Source organism: Rhodnius prolixus, unplaced genomic scaffold, assembly GCF_049639745.1.
Source record: "Rhodnius prolixus isolate KJV_2025 unplaced genomic scaffold, Rpr scaffold_12, whole genome shotgun sequence".
Classification (NCBI taxonomy): domain Eukaryota; kingdom Metazoa; phylum Arthropoda; class Insecta; order Hemiptera; family Reduviidae; genus Rhodnius; species Rhodnius prolixus.
Window position 1 is genome coordinate 17,022,994 of NW_027411635.1, and position 21,438 is coordinate 17,044,431.

The following is a 21,438-nucleotide window of genomic DNA, read 5'->3' on the forward strand; positions in this document are numbered from 1 at the left end:
TTTAGACATTAAAGTACAAATTTCATAGTTAATAAGAAACGTTTTGAGGCTCTGGGTTAAGCATATTTATAGGAAATTTAATGCTCTTTCGTTTGGAATAAGCAGATTTGTTGTAGGATAAAGGACAAAAAAGTTACGACCGTTTTTATGGGTGGAAAACGCGAATATCGACGGAAAAGTTAAAAATACAAATATCTTGGACACTATTGAGAATCGGGCCAAAGTGAATAGCATATTATTTGTTGCATTTGAGCTGCTGAATCACCTCCCGAAGTTTCGACCACTCCTCCGTGTACACCCTGTATTCCACCTATAAGGTAAAAATTAAAAAAAAAAAAACAACTTTTTAAGTACAGTATTTAATTAAGCAATAAAAACCATTATGAATAAATAAGGACTTCTTAATTGATGTCGTAAGCTTGGAAAAAAAAAAAAATGGAACTGAAATTGACAATACTTTGTCTTGTTTTCTTTGCAATACAAACAATACCATGAGATAATAATTATTCATAATTTTTTTTTTTTTAGCTCTACAGCCCTTGTAGGGCCCTGGCTTCCTTAGTAATTTTCCTCCAGTCTTCTCTCTCTTTTGCCTTATACCTCCATCGTGCTATGCCCAGCTTGGCAATATCTTCTTCAACTTCCTATACCTTCTCCTCGGTCTGCCGACCTTTCTTCTTCCTTCAGGTTTATTTCTGTACAACTTACTTGTAATACTATCCCTATCCATGCGCTCTACATGCCCCAGCCAGTCAAGTCTTTTCCCTTTAATTTCAGCTACTATGTCTGGCGACGCGTAAAGCTCACTGAGCTCCCTGTTTTTCCTAATGCTCCAAACTCCGTCCTTCAGGTTAGGGCCAAATATTTTCCTTAAAATCTTCCTCTCCCAAACCCTTAGCATGTTACTATCGCTCCGGTTCAGCAGCCATGTCTCTGATCCATAAATTACAACCGGCCGGATAATAACTTTATAGATATGGAGTTTGTTCTTACGTGAAATGGACTTTGATTTCATTATCCGGCTCAATGCAAAGAAGCATCTGCTACCTGCAGCCAACCTCTCTTGAATTTCACTTTTCACATCCCGCTGCTTTGTGAATATGGCTCCCAAATATTTAAATGTTTTAACATTTTCAAACTTATTTCCGTTGATGTTCACATAACTTAACCGACATATTCTGCTGTCAAACCTTGAAGCTAACATGTACTTGGTTTTGTCACAGTTTACTCGTAAGCCAACGGACTTTGCCTCTTTTTCTAACTGCTCATAGCTCTCCTCCAAAGCTCTAAAAGTCCTTCCAACTAATATGACGTCATCCGCATACGCCAAATACTGAATGGATCGTTCAAAGATCGTACCATTCGGGTTTACCTTAATACTTCTGATGACCTTTTCTAAACTAAGGTTAAACAATATGGTTGACAGAACATCACCTTGTCGCAGTCCTCTATTAATGTCATAATAAATAGTACGGGATTTTTTAATTTTTGACTGATTCGTAGGTCCGATAGACACACTACTAGATATAAAATTTGTACAAAACACCCTATTTAGCATTTATCACTGTGGCAGTTAGTTTTTAGCTACTGTCAATAGCTTTTCTGATTAATTAAGTTTTCTATTATTTTTAACTCGAATTGTGAATAATGTCTTTGTTATTCCATGATAATCTGAGAACTCTTAGATCTGTCGGATTGGTTTTGTAGCACTAAAGATGAACTAAAATATAGTTCGAAACATTTGGGTAAAGGTTTCCTTCTTATTTATAAACTGACTAAAACTCATGATTCTTCATAAATAATATCGAAGTCTGGCCAAGAACATCTTATTTCAATTGAAGCTTAGACAACACGGAAGAAATACTAGCAGCGATCTGGGATTTTACAAGTCACCTACGATTGCAATATGAAACAAAAACCCTGCAGATAAACTAAATATAGTTGAAAACGTTGGCTTAAAGTCGATTTATAGACTGACCAAAGCTAAAGATTCGTCAGAATTAATATCTCATTAAAAACTAGTGAAGAATGCTACTTATCTTAATGCACTTTTTTGTTGCATTCAGTGGAACTCAACATGAATATATCCTGTAATAGACCTAGACCTAGAAGAATGAATGAAATCCTTATAACTGCAACATAGAAGCTTTAAATATAAAGATAAAAGTCATTTGTGACAAATCTGAATTTTGTTCTTTAGTTATTCCTTTTAAAAGGAAAGATACCGGAATAAATATTGCAAAACAAACAGAAGATGAAGGAATTCAAGGAGAAATAAGTTGATAAGAATGGGTCACAAATATCTTACTAACGGTAGTTACTTGGCCAATACTATTAGAGCGGCCATCCATATAGCGAAGAATATTTGTATTGTTTGTATAATAACAAAACGGTGAAGTTGTAATTGAGAAAGAAGACGCCGAAGACTTTTTAGGTCTCATGGTTTACATGCTAATGAGATTTCATGAATTCCATTACAGCTTTACTAACCTGGTACGGCTAGTTCACTGGACAGTTTTGTATTTAATACATATATATATTTGTGTAGTTATACTTTTACTTTCGTATTTCCGTTTCTTGGTGTCGCAATATTTATAAATAAACTGAATACGAATGTATCATTTGACAAAGCGATTTCTAAAGATTTTAAGTATGCTAATGACATCAGTTATTTATCTACGAATAAACCAATTTTTCAAAGTTTTATAGGAAATAATACTTAATAATTTTGGCGTTTTAAATAATTGTGATTTACATATAAATGGCAGTCTAAAGTCTGAAGTGGAAAATCTTGTAATGTTTTTTAAAAGGTGTGAAATAAAGAAATGACAGATATACTGAAACAGGTTTTAAAAACATTATATAAATATGAAAATTTGCAGCACGTGTGAGTTTCCAAAATGTGTTTTTTAGTTGTTTTTTTTCCATTCCCTGTTCTTTTGTTGGCACGCAAAATCTTGCTGGACCAAACAGTCTTGCTTTGAAGTGTTAAGATGTTTGGTTTTCTTCAAAGTGGAGCTTTTAAAGACAAGAAACATGGAGCTGTCCGTCTAGTTAGCAGGTAGATTTCGTTCTGTAATCTCTACAGACTTTTTAGCTGCGTTTTTTTTTATCTCCTTTCCTTTATTTTCTCTAGCCGGTTAGTTTGATTATTATAGAGTTGTAGACTAGAGTTCTATCTCAGCACTCTTGTGCAACCATCTGTACTATCTAGAGCTTCATTTGTTCTACTTAATTAATTGTAAACAACCTGTTAATTTAATTAATGATTGCGTTTTGTTTACTAGAAATATTTCTTTTATTTCACTTTCAAACATTTCACTTGCTTTAAAATAATCGAAACTTTTTACTTTATTTGAAACTGGCTATCTTATCATGCATCTATGATAATCTAGTACAAAATTCCTACGAGATCAACAACGATTTATAATGCTTTCTTTTGTGTGAGTTTCTACGTGAGTTTTTTCATCAGGCAAGCCGTCTGGATTTGGTGTTAGTGTATGCTGCGTTTTCTGTCTCTAGTCCGCGGTTATTTTTTACGAAGTAAAACGAAGCTATAACTTGGTCTTAGCTATAACTTACAGTCAGAGTGATCTTCGTGAATAAGATGCTTCGCCTCAGCTAGATTACATATCTCTTTTTATCTATAGCGATATTGATGTATGGTCTAGCTCAGGGGTCCCCAAACTACGGCCCGCGGGCCACATGCGGCTCCCTGAGGACATTTATCCGGCCCCCGCCGTACTTCCGGAAGTGGCATCTCTTTCATTGGTGGTCAGTGAGAGGAGCCTCTATATGTGGCGGTGCCGCAAAGCGCTGCGTCGCTCATGTACAGTACTATTTCCGATGACGCGGGATGCACGCGTCACAGCTCCAAAAACAGTGTAAAATCAAATAGCAGAAGTAGGAAGGAAGGCAAAGCAACTATAACTAAACCGGACATTGACCATCTAATTAGCCTAAAAGTAGGTCCCATAGTTCCCACAGAAATACTGGGCAGTTTGGTGATTTAAATTTACTTGTTCTTTATTTTAAATATTCTATTTGAATTTATATATATATATATATATACATATATATATAGTCCGGCCCTCCAACAGTCTGAGGGACAGTGAACTGGCCCCCTGGGTAAAAAGTTTAGGGACCCCTGGTCTAGCCATTCCATTTGGCACCCAGATATGGATTCATAGCTTAGGTTTGGAGGATTGATCGAGAAACTATTGCTAACCTAGCTGAGAGCTACACTCTTTAATAATTAATTACGGCTCGGTGCTTCCTTATTTTGTCGGTGTAGCTTGCTATATTTTTATATTTGGTAAAGGGTAGACCATTTACATTCACTTGTTTTCTACAATTTTTTAAAGCTTTACTTTATTTTACCGATTTTACTAATTAGAACTTAAATATTAATTAATTTATTTACTAAATACTTTGAGAACCATTCCACGCCCTAAAAGGCCCATTAGGGTTAACAAGTGTGAAAGTAAGTCCGGATGTGACTAACCATCCCGTTACTTGGATAGCCCATTAGCGATACAAACTCATGTAATTATTTATCTGCAAAAGTTGAGAGAAGAAGTTTTAGCGAGCGGCAAAAAAAGGTGTTTCTTATAGAGTATGCTTCTATCTTAAGAAATGTCACGTTTACAGTTCCACTTATACACTTCTGATTCTGTCCAGCGTCGATTTTATGACTTCGAGACCTAGTAGACCATACTGAAAGCTGATAAAGCAAAAAAACTTTACAAGCATAAAAGTTTCTCATGCAAAAGAAAGAACAAGAATATATTTGTTAAGTTCATATTGAGGTTGATCAAAGATGCACTATTAGGTGAATCTGCCAGTTCTGTCGGGCTAAAGGTTAAAGCCGGGTGTACAGTTCAGGTCGTGATTTTTTTTTAAATTTTAAATCAGAAAAAAATATCAATTAAAAGAAACAAAAATATAAAAATATTGTGACCTTCATCATTTCAAAACAAAACTTTACATATTTCTGTTCGGTTTGGTTATGTATTATTTTGGTGAGTTGAATTGGAAGCTACCTGAGTGTGCCTGGCTCCAAGGTTAGTTAGTTCTTTTAACTTCATGCCACGGCCTTGACTCTTTTCTACTTTGGGGAATTGTATATATACTTCTTTCTTGCTGCAGAGTTTCGCCGGTTATACATGATGTCTTGGAATTGGAAAACTTCGTCAATTCTTGAGTTCCTTTGAGTTTTTTTAAAAAACTTTAATGTACTTTCTTTGTTTTATCTCATCACCTGAAACATTTATCGAATATTATTAACATATTTTTTGAATTGGGATGAATTTCTAAGGAGAAAATTTGTAGTGGATTTAATCAAAATAGGTTGATCTGAATTTCAACTGTTAAAGACGACTACATTTATTCACAAACAATGATAACTAGATCTTAGAACTTACAGGTAGCACTAAATGCTAAAAATTGATATATAAAACAAGAACCTTTTTGGCAACCTCTTGGCAGTTAAGACAGAAGATTTATGAATAAGTCAGTTATATAACTATAATTATTAGCAATGTTAAGAAAATATTCTCAAAATGTTAGTTAATTTCCAATGTACATGCTATAAGGAAGATTTTTTTTTGTAGATACTGTGGAATGGACCCTAGGTTACTGTTGAAACGTTTATTAAAGTTTTTATAGATGATAATTGGCAATAATATAACCCAAAATAACTTGAAAGACGTTCGTAGCTTCAATAAATTTAAAAGCATTGTACGTAGTTAAATTTTCAACGTGTTACGCGACCATTCTCATAAGCAAATTCCAAGATTATGTATTCTGTTACTTCCTCTTCAACGCAGCGACAACGATTGTTTTTACCGAATCCATCTCATTCTTTTAGCCATTTAGTTCGGACAATAGTCTGTAGCTACTTATCAGTAAAAAAGAATCTGTGTCGCATTATGTAGAAACTGTGCGTTTATCTCTTCTTTCAAAGGCGTAGAACCCCCAGGACTTATCCATTCCTCCTGGTGATCTTGAACGAATTTCTTTTTATCTTCCTTTCCTATTTAATAATCCTCTAACACCGTCCGTCAATGAATTCTTTTTAATATACTACCAAAGCTCATTGTTTCATCCATTCTTTAAAAAAAAAAATGATTTACAAGCAAACTTTGTAACTTCCAAATCCATCGAAAGACACTACCTATCAAACAATACCTGCAGAACCAGTGGTTAATGCAGTGATCCATGTAAAAAGCATAGATCTCTTAAATTGCCGACAATTGTCTGGTGAACAAAAAAAGTACCAACCATGTTTGAAGTAAGCTACTGTATTTGATCTTTACACAGACTTTTTTTTTAAAAGACCTCCACCACTCAATTTTTTGTTGTGCCTCAGCTGACTGAATAATCTCTCAGACGGTGCCTTCTTAATTCCTTGATAAGCGAAATAAAAAACTCAGTTTACTAATCTAACATGGCACCTAAATACTTACACGTTTCGAAACCGATATTCAGCAACTTCTACATAATGGACTTCTCCTTTTCTAGATTTCCTTTAAATTTGTAGCTATATACAATTAGTTAATCGATAAAATACGATTTTAGAGAATAGATTTCCGAGTTATTTAGAGTTAATTCTTCTGTATGAAAGATGGCGCCACCAACAATCTTTAAACAAAACAAAGAATAATTATCCAGCCCATAAAACTACAGTATATTTTTTCCCATACATAAGTATTTTTTAATTTTATTTCGGGAGAGTTCTAGAGGAACTGAAAATATGATTTGTTAGAATGCTTTACAACAACCGGGACACTGAAGTATAATATAATAACATGATACTTGTATTTCTTTTATTATATAGCTTCACCAAATGAAGGAGAAAATGTGATGATTAATTTTGTATTTATTATTGCGCTAAGATATATTATTAGAGAGTTTGTACTGTGGTAAAGTGAAGGGGACCACTTTCTAACAGCCAGATCCGTCTGAGTGGACCTTACTCCACACCAGACTAGAACATCTCACTTCAATCCTTTCTCTGCTCGTGAACATACATTGCTGTGAAATTGTCACATAACTTTCTATTTCTGCAATTCTAAAACTTATAATTTCCAAATATCCTGTGAAACTCGCATTTTTTTTTTTTTTTACTTCCTCAAGAAAGGTGCAAATCAGATACTTAGATGATCAAAAAATAAAATAATTCGTTATTCAAGCAAAGCTATAGTATTAGGGCAATGGTTCGGCCTGACATTAAAACACAAATGTGGAGAAAAAGAATAATAATAATAAAACAATGCAGAGTTTTTCAACGATTTTCACTTAAAACTGAACTAAAAAAATTATTCATTCAACAATTTCGGTATTTTCTGACAAAATAATAAAATAGGTTAGCATACTGGACTCCCACGCTAGAGATCCCGGGTTCGAATCCAGCTGCTGACCTTTTTCTCTTCCTAGGAGCTTCTTAACAGCTCACTGTCCCGGTGATGGACAGTGTTGTCTGTAATGAGGGAACCACGGAGGCAACGTGCAGTGCACTTGTAAAGCTTAGGGCGCTAATAAATCTCTGACAATGGCGCGCCTTAAATCATTTTAAAAAAAAAAAAAAATAAAACAGATCTCTTATTTCTGTATCCAACGAAAAATTAAGGGAAAATCAAAATAATAAAATTGCCAATAAATTTAGAGCAGGAAAAGAAAAGATGGAATAAGAATTCTAGTTCTTGTCTGTCGCGTAGATGGTACATAATTCTGTAGAATTAATTTTCGGTATAATGCTTACAGTAGTTACATTAATAATGCATTTTGAGCTTAATATTAGGCCAGCAGCTTAATAAAATTAAATTGCGTATCTTGACGCAAATAAAACTGCGGTTTTGATTTTCGAACATAAAATGCAGTATAAATCAAACTGAAATTAGATCTATTTAAGCAGTCAATATTTTCCTCAATTAGATATCTCTAAATAGAAAACTAAAATACTATTGTATTTTTTTTTAAATTAATTTCTAACGCGTGCTGAACTAAACTGAAAGATAGCTGAGAGAAATTAGCATAATCTTTCTTCCCTTTAGATAATCGGATCAGTCACTAAAATAAAATGAAAAATTCACAAAGCAAAACATTTATATGACTACTCTTGAAGATAAATATAGTCTTACTATTATTGCTAGAAAATAATGCAGATATTCTGATGACTAAATCAACTTTCATGTTAACATTATCACATGGTAAAACTAAATAACCTGCAAGTTATTGTATTTGATCATTTCAATCTATATTCCAATTCTTTAATTTTGTACTAACCCAAAATATGGACAGTTAGACATTATTAAAAGAATAATAAAAAGCGATACCAGTAAAAATGGTAGCTATTAAATAAATTCACCCATAACTAAATAAAATTGTAGTGAATGCTGTAAGTAAGGAATGTCTTATAAATGTATTTTAGAATATGTTCAAAACTAGTGAAGAAATTACTAGTGAAATTAGGTAGCTCCTTTTAAAGAGATGTCGGACAAACTTTAAAATATTCACCACTCACGGCCATAATTAGATACTAAATATTATTAGCTTATTGTTCAACTACTTCTAGAATTCAGTTTTTAAATTTCCTAATCATTTTGTCACCTTAAACTTTCTCCTCCATGACACAGCTTTTTGGAAAATCCCAAGGTAAATGGTCCAACGGAATGCTATTTATTTCCTCTGTTACCTTTATTCAGAATTCTTCCTACACGTTTCTGTATATTCCGGTTCTTTAGTTACATTATGATCAAAATATTCTGATAATGTGGTTCAACCTTATTCAATCTTATTTCTAACAGTGTACCAACGATAATGATATAAATAAAATCCATTCTTTTATAATTATTTGGAGGACATTTTTAAAGAATAGAAGAGAAATCGTTAAAGCATAAGAGTAAAGATGGCGAAATATGTTTTAGATTCTTTACAGTTTGTGGAAGATCAGATAGTAATAGCACAATGAAGAAGATCAGGATTATATATGGATGAAGAGTTTTTCGAATAATATTTAGAAATTTTACCAAGCCTAAAACTGAATATACACTACAGCATTTAAATATTTGAGCTTTGCTTGATGTAGAAGGTACGTTTAAGAACGATATAACTTGTAAAACAAGCAACAGTATAAAACAACAATCAACTCCGTGTTATAGAATAATAGTATGCAAATGGAGACAAAAAGAATATATGAGGAAGAATATCATTGATGCTACTCGACATGGAGGATGAATAATAAGGAGAGGATACGTCAGGAACAAAAAAAAAAATCGAAGCGTAAAAAATTGTAGAACAAGGAAAAGGATATCTGGAAACGAAGCAGCGGTATTTCCAGGATTCAACATCTACTCAGCTCTGAGATCATAGAGGTTAATGTAAAATATCCAGGAAAAATCGAACCGAAGTGATTGGTGTGAGAAGGATATCTAATGAGAATGGATGATGGTCTTCAAGGCCGAAGAGCAAAGAGGGAAAAAGATAGGCCGACTGAATAAAGAAAAAAAGAAGAAGATTTTCTGAAGATGTGAATTAGGGTATGATGGGTTAGATGGCAACTTGGAATAATAGAATAGAATAGAATAGGAAAGAAATTTATTATTCTGGGACAATTGTCTCCTAAGAATAAATACAGGAACAAATATAGGCCTTAACAGTTTGGCCTGTGATTAAACAGAAAATAAATAAATAAATAAGTACTTACAAAAAGTGAAAATCAAAATAACAGCAGACATGTTTTAATAAATTAAAACAATTAGAATTTCGGAGGAAGCTGAATAGAAAGGAGATAACTGAATAGTCGGGATTTAAAGATAGATAGGGTAGGAGCATGGCGGACAGATGATGGCAAGGAGTTCCAGAGAGAGGTAGCGCGTATTAGGAAGGATTTGTCAAAGGATGAGGTACGGTGAGAGGGAATATAGAGAACAGATGAGCGAGATCTAGTATTACGGGAATGGATGGAGGATTTAAACCTAAGGAGTTGAAAAATATAGGAAGACCTTTGAGACTGGATGACTTGAAAAAGGAAAGAAGCCAAAAAATATTGGCGGCGATAGACAGGAAATAGCCACTTCAACTCATCGTAGCAGTGCGAAATGTGAGAGTCTCTGGAAATGCTGAAAATAAATCTTATGAAGCAGTTCATGGAGGCGCTTGAGCTTAGCTTCAATATCACCAGAAAGACCACCATACACTAAACAACCATAGTCCGAAATGGGGGAATATAAGAGAGGAAACTAGGAGTTGCCGGGTCTTAATTGGAAAAAGTTGACGGGAACTATTAAACTGCTTAAGGATATGGATGGAACGACGAGAGATTTGGGAAACATGGGTTTTTGATCAAAAGTGATACCAATAATGTGTTGGATATCGGCATATGTGTCGAAAAAAAAGTGATAGGTCTACACGTAAAGTAAATTAATGGAGCTGTTTTAATGAAAATATAAATATGAACTATCAATCATTTTCTCCTTTAAGGTTATGTCGACCTAGACAATTCAAAGATTTCCTGCGTTCCTGGGACCTTGAAACCTATTTAATGAAACGAATAGTCCTGAAAAAAATTAAAAGAACAAATTTTCTTCCTGTAAACATTCGAATTGGTGAGTTTCAAAGTTTACTAATGCATTTGCAATTTTCGTTATAAACAATTTACAAAACTTCTTTACTATATTGAACTTAATATTGTTATCTAATTTTAACGGATTGCATATTATAAGTCGTTAGGACGTATGGAATGTAGGTAGGTGAATGGGTTACTGGCAGAACCAAGTGGAACTTATTCGTACTGATTGAGTCTTCACATAACTGTACGCCAGTAATGACACAGTTTAACTTGCTCGCCACAAGAGCTCGCATGCAACCTAATACCAGGAGGCCACGCATTCCCTTCGCCTGTTCCGTCTCATATCTTGTTTCCACTGAACTGGAACAAAAAGAACTGCCTTAATTTTTTTTTTCTTTGTTTTAGCGTCTTTAACACTGAAGTGTAGTAAGAATTTTAGAATTAAAGTTTTCCGATATACCCTATTTTGAAATGTTACAATTAAAAGGTGCATGTTTGAAAGGGGTTTTAGAAAAATATTAATAGTCCCCAAAATCTACCTGTGTTACAATGGAAATCTATTTAGTCTTAGATAATAATGATAATAATACCTAAGTGGAATGGATTAGCATGATGGCCTAGTAAACCGGACGCCCAGGGTTCAAATCTAGGCTCGCACCCATAGAATTTTCTCTTCCTAGGAGCTTCTTCAGCTCCACTGTTAAGGTGATAGATGGTGCTATCTAGTGTACACTGTCCTCAATCAACTGAGAAAGCTTCGGGCGCCAAAACACCAGATACTGACGGGTCTTAAGTAAAAAATGAAGTTTTAATGAACATTTTTCATGATCACAAAGAAGATATACAAGCTAACAAATGTAAAAATAAACAATGTACACTCTTTTAATTAAAACTAAAGATTATTTTTTTAGATGTCTACTTTCTTTTTTTTTTAAATGCAAATTATAAGAGTTGATCGTCAAAAACTGCGCGAAAAATGTTACATTAAAAAAGTACCCAACTCTGGCTATTCTTTTTAATCTTCTCCTTTAAAACATTTAAATTCCCTAATTTTCTTTAAAAAGTATGTTGCACATCCTTGTTTATAAGGGTAATTTTTTGCATCAACGAAGTTCTTACAGATTTTAAGAAATTGTTTTTTTCTTCTAGTTACCTCCTTTTATTTTAATGTAAGCAACGTGGCAGAATATTAGAATATACAAAATGGCAGAATTATTTTGAAGGTACACGATGCCAATGGGGTTGCAGAGAATACCCAAAAGACATTTTCGTGGGATAACGTTTCAAATAAAAATAATTGAAAATAAAAGTTTGGGGAAAACCCTAGGAGCCATTTGCGCCAAAATAACTGAACAAAAAATCGCTAAAAACTTATGGAAATCCTAAAAATAAGAATTATTTCAGCACAATTTAAATTTAAAGGCAAGAATTTGAGAATAGATGGGAATAAAAAGTCCTGCGTTTGATTCACACCAAATGAATCCTTTTAAAAAAAATTATTTTCAAACTTGCAGAAGAATGGTAACTTACCAATACTGAACTTAAATGTATTTAACACGTGCCATCAGGTGCAATGAAACGTAACGAATCAAGGAATTCTAGTACATACGGTTTTTGTAACGGTCAGTTCCTTTCTGATCTAATATTATGGTGTCAGAATTCTTTTTAAAAGTTTTATAACTTTCAATTTGTATCCACTATAATGTGTTATTAAATAATTGAAAGCCATTTTAGGTAAATAGATAAAACTTCTTTATATTTACAGAAACCTCTCCTTTTGTTTGTTATTGCTGCAACATTGATAATAGTAAAATAATAATAATAATAATCAATACCTAATTCTTTCGGTTATCCTGTTTATGGATGTGCATATTTATAATTTGAGTTATTTTACTTTTGAAAAGACTTATTACCTTCTCGAATAGCTCGTTGTAGTTACCAAGTACCAGAGAATAGCTGTACACTACTGGCCTCACGCATAGTTTAAATACAGTATTATCTTCAACCAATAATTCACGGTACAATTACAGTTCATATATTCGTGAATATTTTACGCCAGACAGTATTATTTAGATTCTATTTTAAAACATTAGGTGGTGTTTGAACCCAATAGGTGATTGTGGACGGTAAACATAATGAGCTAAATCTAATTACCAAAAAGATGAATCAACAGCAGAAATCCTTCTCTATTTTCTAATTCTCTAGCGATAGACTTACTCATGGTCATGACGACCGTCTGAGAGTTGTCTTGTTATTAAACTCCATTAATACGTTTTATATGATTGGGGGAAAAAAACACAAGAAAAAATAGAATTGGCTAAAATACTTAGTAGGTAAGACTCAATTTTCAAACAAAATAAATTAGAAAAACAGAGAAATAAAAGAAACTAAAGAAAAAAAAAATTAATTTGTTGACACGAAACAGAGGTTATTAAACTTCGAAGCAAAAGCAGACAAACGTAATATATCTGAGATATAAAAACTAGTATTTGGCCTCAAATAGTTGAATTCACTCAATAACATGTATCTGTATGCCTAGGCCCGTTTACAAAATATCTAACCAAATCCATCCAATTGTTCCCATTTAAGATTGTAATAAATTACTCATAAGTTAACAGTGTTTTTATTAATGTACTGAATTCTAAATTCTTGTAGAACTGGGCAAATAGCTGTTAAAATGAAAAACATCCTCAATTCTTTCTTCTAGGTTACACAATGATTTAATTCTATCTCCAAAAGTGTATTTATTTAAATACAATAATTCCACCCTACATGATCCAGTTTATGGCTGTTTCAATAAAATCCATTCCGACCATCAAGATCAAACTGCCAAATGATGGTAATAAAAATCTTCCGAAATTAATTACGGCTTTGATATAAACTTAAAAAATCTGTTTACATTCATTTAGAAGCACATTATTTGTTAGATTATTATACAGCAAGTATATATCTAGAATTTGGTCGATGTTTGGTTTTAATTCCAACCCTACGGGCAACAATTTATTAAAACTGTCTGGTAGGAACGGTTGTATAAGGGTTGATCGTCAAAAACGGTACGAAAAAGCTGTAACGTTGAAAAACACTAAACTTTGACAATTTTCTTCTCTTTTTCAATAAAAGATAAAATTCCCAAATTTTCTTTAAAATATTGGGCAAATCTTCCTTTATAACTGTAACTTTTTTGCAACAACCAGATCTAATAGATTTCGGAGGAAAAGACGGTTACTGCTGTTATTACCGTCGTTCTCCATTTTTTTTTGTTACTTTTTAAATATCCATTGACATAAGGCCCATTGGAATCTCTAGTTGCTCTCTTATTGAAATCTCCCATTATTATTTCAAATCATTATAAATAACAGCCCCATTACTAATGAGAATATAGTTTCATTTTACCGAAAATTACAAAAAACAAATGCTCTATTTTTGAAAAATTAATACAAAAAAAATCAAGAAATAATAAATAATGTCATTACTAAATTTAGTACATGCAACAACTTGACAAAAAACTCAAAACTAACCTTAACTAACAAAGTACAAATCTGTTTTTAAAACCAATTAGGACTTACGGACTCGAGGGGATTATCCAAGCGTCCAAATATCCACTGCCTATAATTGCTTCAATAAAAAAATACTTCGTTGTGTAACTAATGCTCTTTTATAGGATTCAACATAAAAATCCATTTTAATCATCAGATCCCATTTATCAATGATTTAATCCGAACGCATCATTGCAAATTGCACTTCTTTTTTTCACATCATCACATTCTTTTAATCCACCAATGCTTTCTCGATATCCATTCCAGATCTAGTGCCAACATTGAAATAATTTAATGTATTGCAAGGATTCTTTCTTCGCCGTCATTACATATTAATCTATTAGCTTAATGCTAGTTCTGATAGAGAAAGTAACTGATATAGATTATCAAACCAAATTAAAAACTAAAAAAGTTAGGGAAGGGATTAGCTATGAGGTTAGCATACTGGACTCCCACGCGGAGGTCCCGGGTTCGAATCCAGCAGCTGACCCTTAGATTTTCTCTTCCTAGGAGCTTCTTACAGCTCACTGTCCGGTGATGGACAGTGTTGTCTGTAACGAGAGAACACTGTCCGGAGGCCGGCAGTGCACTGGAAAAAGCTCCGGGCGCTAATAACCTCAGCTGTTGATGCGCCAAAAAAAAAAAAAAAAAAAATACTAAAAAAGTTGTTCAAAGAACTGTTTTTTTTTTGTTGCGGCATATTTAGCGTAATTCTTTTAAGTATGCTCCAGAGAATCAATGTTATCTGCAATTAGACGGCGATTTTGATTTGTCTCTTTTGTATATGCCCCAGGAATCGCCCATGGTTAGATCACTCTGCTCCTCTACAATATCCAGCAGGTTTCTTACACACTCATTTTTGTAAATTTTTATAAAATTTGCCATTTAATGTTTATCTAAATTAGTGATATTTTTGGGGGCAACATTGTTGTTGGAGGGGCGAAGATGGAGTTGAACTCAGGAAATCACCATGTTATTCTTCTTTCTTATTTGCCTCTTCAAGACGAAGTTATACCGCCTACATATTATCTTAACTGAACGAAGAACACAATTAGTTGAATTTGGAAGATATAGGGATTATAGAGCAATCACTTCCCGACTCATCTATGTCTATATAAACAAGCAATTGTACCCCACTTTGTTTAGTAAAAAAAAAAATACATTTTTTTCAAGAAAATTTATCAATTATATTGTAATAATTGCATTATACTGGTGTATAATACTTGTTAAGTGATAGACGTACGCGTGTCTGCACCAGATCTTTGCTTTCTACTTTCAATTAGAAAGGAATATCTCTGAAATCGCTATCAGTTATGCTGAAGAAACTAACATCAGTCTATTTAGTTTAAATGAACCAGAATAATTTTTGTTGATGTGTGATGTGGAAAATAGGTAAAGCCAAAACTTTTCATTCTGATAGATTGCCATTCAATCAGACAAACGGTATTGGTGTTAGAAATAGGAATATATTAGAGGTAGACTTTTAGATGCATACGTAAAGCTAAATCTAGTGACACACGTAATAGGTTGTAGCTTCTTACGTTGTGATTACTGAATTCTAATTGAAAGAATATGGCTTACCTCTTCAAGAAGGCATATTCTAGAGGTGAAAATAACGTATATCTACTTGGGGAGTCTAAGAAGGTCTAAATCCTCTTAAGGCTAAGTTGAAGACTCCATAATGATGGGCAAAACAAGACCATCTTTGGATACTTTAGATCTGAATCAAGGGGAACCAATTCCAAAAACTGGTTTCTCGATTCTGCCAACTTTAGGCTCCGCAATTTTTGGAGTTTAATACTTTAAATAATTTAATTTCACTGTACAATAGCTACTGTAAATCAAACGCGGGAATACACTGCAACCTTTGAATATATCTATTGTATTCCTCACAAGAGCCAGTGAATTGGTGAAACCCCCGCAGCTCCTCAGGGATAAAACAACTCACCCTAGATACTCTAGGAAAAAAGCCTTTACGCCCAACATTAAGAAAGGCTTTCGTAGGAATTTCATTGCCCTCTAAAAGCCGCGTTTTACTGGGAAAGGCCTCCTTGGAGGAGTCCATTATTCTAGAGCAGGGATGGCGAACCTTTTTGAGACGTGGGTCAAATTTTGTTCAGTTTTTTTTTTTAAAGTACTAGCTCTTGGGTCACTAATGCCCATTTGCACAAGAGTTAAGTTTAAAAATTTTTAAACTGAATATTTTCAAAACTAAACATCTTTAAAATTCAGTTGGCTTAACTGGGTAAAACGGGACGAAACAAGTGGCTATGGAAGTCTCTTTTTACAAACATAACTGAACAAAACCTTAAAAAAGTGTGTTTTATTTGAAGAAAAATCTAAATATGGTTATTTGCTTTGGGTTGTCGATTTTTTTTAACAAACAAAATATGAGTTGATATTTTGCAAACACTTTTGCTTTAATTCAAATACTACAAAAGCATTTGTCGTCATTTACGTTTTAGAACTGTAATGATCAAACTACAGTTTATAGATAGCATTTAAATTACTTTTGTGTCAATGCGTGATTGAAAAAAATACAGATAGAATATAAATTATCCACACAATAAGAAAATCTAAATCAGGCCCGCGTAAACAAACAAATGGTTGCCTAGCAATTGTGGGTCAGTGAAAAAGCTTGCGCGGGTCATAGGTTCGCCATCACTGTCCTAGAGACTTCATTTTCAAAGACCTGGGCAAACTATCCTTCACCAGAAGTCATGACAAATCGGATTATGCTATAGAAGTACCGCAATGAGAGAAAAGAATCTGGAATACCTTTATCTCTTTCCTCCCTTCCAAATGTCATCCCTAAATGTATTGAGTATGTCTCCCTTTGTTCATTTCTCGGCAAAATAGAAGCCGTGAGATGAGAATTACCTCAATTCCGGGCAGTTCAGTGCCGTCAGTTCTAGTAGGAGTTGGCAAGAGGTCATCATCAAGACGTAGAGATAGAATTAACCCACCCCCTCCAAAAATTTGTTCTTATAATGAATTCCTCTGTAAAGTATGTGAGTTGTTTGTAAGTTAGAAAAGCCAAAATAGTTACTTATGCCCATCAATTACTTTTGTAAGCCCTATATACATTGTTTTATTATAATATTATCAGTAAAAGAGTAATTCGTGATGTTAGGCTGGGATATCGATTGGGTCGCTAAGATCCCTGAAAAAAGTGATTGGACCAAGCAATAGCTACATATTCAAACGAACAAGTATTTTTTTGGCGGTAATTCACACTAAATGTCTGTAAACTAACCTGTACAAGAGGTTTTAGATATACCGCGTGTGAAGCTAGTAACTTATGTGCGTTCAATTTTTAAAATTATTAGAAACAGTTTAAAAATCAATGTTCCTATTTTATTTTTTTTTGCACTTTATATTGCTAGGCAGACTTATAAAATATGGACACAATTTTTCAAACAGATGAACTACTTTCATCGAAATAATTTAAAGTTTTGTTTAACATTCAAGTACGTTATTTCTTAGCATTAGTAGTTAAACAGAATCATGCTTGCAGAAAGTGGTAAGTTATATAAATGTAAATAAAAAGAATAAAACCAACATGTGCGGTAGTTATAGTTTTCATTTTGTATTTCTTAAAAATAATATGCTGTATTTTTCAGAATTTCCGATCGTATTTAAATCAACCATTGATAGTTGGGTAAATTTAAGGACAATACAGGGTGTTCAGCATAAGACTACGGTAACTTCGGGAGGCGATTCTGGGCATCATTTGCAACAAAAAATTTCATATAAACTATGGCTCGATTCGGCTCCGTTTTAGAGATATTTTTAATTTTATGTTTTTTCAAGGTGTTACTACTTTTTAGCAAAAAGTGGTCTATATTTCTCAAACTATTAAATCTACAGTTATTTTAATAAGCTCATTAGAAAGAAGGTTAAATTTCCTTTTAAATAAGCTATTTTGTATTCCATAATAATAATATTAAGTATTTTACTTTGTGGCCCAAACATAAGAAATAGCAAGTTTCTAATTTTTTCCAAAAAATTTGACTTCATTTTTCTCAAAAACATTTTATATGAAAAAACCGTGCACTATTTAGGAAAAACACGTTAGCAAAAAATCGTACTGGATTTGATGATTCTAATCAGTTATATTCTTATGGTAGGTGAATTCCTTTCATAATGCTGACGCTGTTTTGAGGACTACTTTTTTGCAATTAATCACAGATTTCTGCATCAATTTTTAACATAACCCCAATTTTTGTATACCGTTCGAAAGGTGATTGTATGTAGATGTTTTTCCTGAATAGTGCACGGTTTTTCCATATAAAATGTTTTTGAGAAAAATGAAGTCAAAGTTTTTGGAAAAAATTGGAAACTTGCTATTTCTTATGTTTGGGCCACGAAGTAAAATACTTAATACTATTATTTTGGAACACAAATTAGCTTATTTAAAAGGAAATTTAACCTTCTTTCTAATGAGCTTATTGAAATAGCTGTAGCTTTAATAGTTTGAGAAATATAGCCAACTTTTTGCTAAAAAGTAGTGATACCTTGAAAAAACATAAAATTAAAAATATCTATAAAACGGAGCCGAATCAAGCCATAGTTTATATGGAAATTTTTGTTGCAAATGATGCCCAAAATCGCCTCCCGAAGTTACCGTAGTCTTATGCTGAACACCCTGTATATATAAAATTTAATTCAAGCAAATTCAGTTAAGGTTTGCTTTTAATTTACGCTATTTATGTTCATTGATAGAGTTATAAAGAAGTTTCAGTATAAAAAGATGTTGGAATTGGTTATCGAATGTTCAATGAGAAGAAAATTAAGTATTTAACGCTATTACAAATGGTGTCAATTTAGACAGGTAACGTTTAAGATGTAACTAATAATAATTCTTCAAGTTTTATCATTTTTTCCTAATCTGAACTGGCTTTTTTTTTTTTTATTCAAAGCAAAATTGTTAAATTATTCTTAAAAACATTTTCTATCGTGAAATGTATTTTGGGGGCACCTTTTACAAAAATTTTGAACATTTTCTAATCTTAAAACATTTTAAGTTAGTGATTTTTTGAGAAAAGTGATTTTAAATTCATATTCTGTAATCTGGGATGTTGATGTCATGTCTGTTTTGCAGGACTGCAATAAATTGTTACTTGATAGTGCAATTACTAAAAACACCTAACTTATAAATTCAAGACAAACAGTTTTGTGGTATCCACACATCCCTTCTTCAAATATTTAGTAAAAAATAAACATGAATTTTCTTAATAGATTTTCATTCATTAATATATTTTTAATGTATGGGCCTAAATAAAATAGCGATAAACGTCACCAACAAATGGCCTATATTTAAAATCTATCTGTGGTTTATTTGATGTACTATCAAGGGGAAGTGGTTTGTCAGAACATTTGTGTACCATTACTTTCCAGCGATAATTCTGCTTGTGATTCATTAGTTATTAATAATAAATTGGTGATAAAGTTGTATAATGTAATATAGCTCCAACATTTAATAATTTTTTTAGCATATTGTCACTATTATTACCATTATATTAACATTTTTATTATTCTGTTCAGGCTGCTCTCCAAATCCTAGCAGTTATTTATAAGAAAATGAATTTTCAACTTTATTTCTTTTTGTTAGTACTTTATTTGCTGAGTAATGTTTGGGTTTTTCTTCTCTACGAATTTCTTAAAAAAAGAGTATGATTTTATTTTTTACTTAAAGGCGCTTCAAAATCTGTGGTCATTGTGAAGAGATTTAGTGTATGTGAACAAATTGAATAAGAGTTCTGATGAAACTTGGTATTCAGCTAGCTATTTAATATTTCAAATTCATTTATTATTGTATTTTAATATTGAATAGGCGCCACGGTAGCCGAGCGATTAAAAGCAAGACCTGCAAAGCTAATATGTAAAAGTGGTACAGGGTTCGATTCCCGGTCTAGGCCTTGGTCTTTATTTAATGGTTAATATGTGAACATTATACTTTTGTTTACTAGTCGCCTCCGTCCAAGACACCTAATTTGGGCAGTTGGACGTAAAGTCCGCTTGAAAAACTAGGCAATTACTTATTGTATGAATATTTTTTTTTTTGCAGATAGATCGAAAGGCCGTTCTCTACATACTAATGGTAACCTTACATCCATCGAAACTGCCCTGGACGATATCTCGATGGAAGAAGATCTCAGCCCTTGCAAGGAAGGCTCGACGATAGAACGTGGATGCGAGGAAGTAAGGACGCTTTATCATATATTGTACAATGACGGCCACACTTGATTCATTGATGGTGGACGTTTAAAATGAGTTAAATGCGTTAAGTGAGCTGGAATTTGGTTTTAGGTTTACCAAATAGTTGTCTAACTATTTGTACGATTTTCGGGAAATGTTTGTTTCTGATGTTGTTCATGATTTTAGGCTGGGATATCCACAGGGATGCCAAGATTTCAGAAGCATCTACTTTTTCCCGATAGACAGTTTATCGTATGTAGACTTTTTTACGTAATGAACTGTTTGAACTGTCGACAGTCCAAAATATTGATGTGAGACCCGTCTAGGGAAAAGGCCCATGAACCTCTTTCAGGCTCATTTCACTTAATTATATATACATTTTGAGAACATGTATAATTAGGAATTATACATTTTGAAGTCCCTTGAAATTAAAATAAAAATCAAGTAACAACAAAACTTGCTATTTTACTGTGACGATTTTATATTTTAAGTTTTTCGCGATTTCCTCGATTAATTACTTCGACGATTTCCTTTTTTAAACTTTACTGAGGGGCGCGTGTTGGTCTAGTGGTCAAGAGCGTGGCTTTGTATTTGGGAGAATCCCAGTTCGAATCCCGCGTATGACTACTTTTTATTTGTTAGAAAAAACTGTTTATAGTAAAGTATGAGCTTCCGCCCGCGTCCACGACAGTAGATGTTAAGCTCCGCCTGAAAAAATAGGCGATTACTTTACTACTACTATAAAGGTATCCTGCTTTAGATTGAAATACCGGCCGCATGTTTTTACAGCATTCAGTATTAATAATAACACGCGAAGGAAACAAAGTTTGATTATGCTGCGTTACCAATTAGAGCGCAAGTATTCTGAAAACATATAGAACATTATTAGTGAATATGGCCAGCAAATTTTTCGGCAATATAACTGGCAATAATACAGTTGAACCAACATCAACAAGTTATAGTTTAAGTTTGCTGATCCAGTCAAACCGTAACCGGACATTAAAAAGGTCGTAACATCTGCTGCAGTCAAAACATTACAGGGCCACTGTTTATTCACGAACAGTTTGTTGAAAGAAATGTCGCTAGTTTTACAGTCTATTCACCTTTGCATTCCATTGGAAAAACGAGGTT

The 21,438-nt window shown here is 33.1% G+C and overlaps 1 protein-coding gene across 3 annotated transcripts in view; it reads left to right on the top strand.

The window, feature by feature from the left end:
• The window catches only part of sas (stranded at second transmembrane protein), a 47,589-nt gene that overhangs the window by 11,428 nt on the left and 14,723 nt on the right, over positions 1–21,438 (top strand). For 2 of the 3 annotated variants that reach the window (XM_074143345.1, XM_074143347.1), the window contains exon 2: positions 20,177–20,310. In XM_074143345.1, the coding sequence (XP_073999446.1) occupies positions 20,177–20,310 (134 nt within the window). Of the gene's footprint in view, positions 1–17,479; positions 17,630–20,176; positions 20,311–21,438 lie in introns of those variants that run through there. The other variant, XM_074143346.1, reaches the window with a different exon arrangement.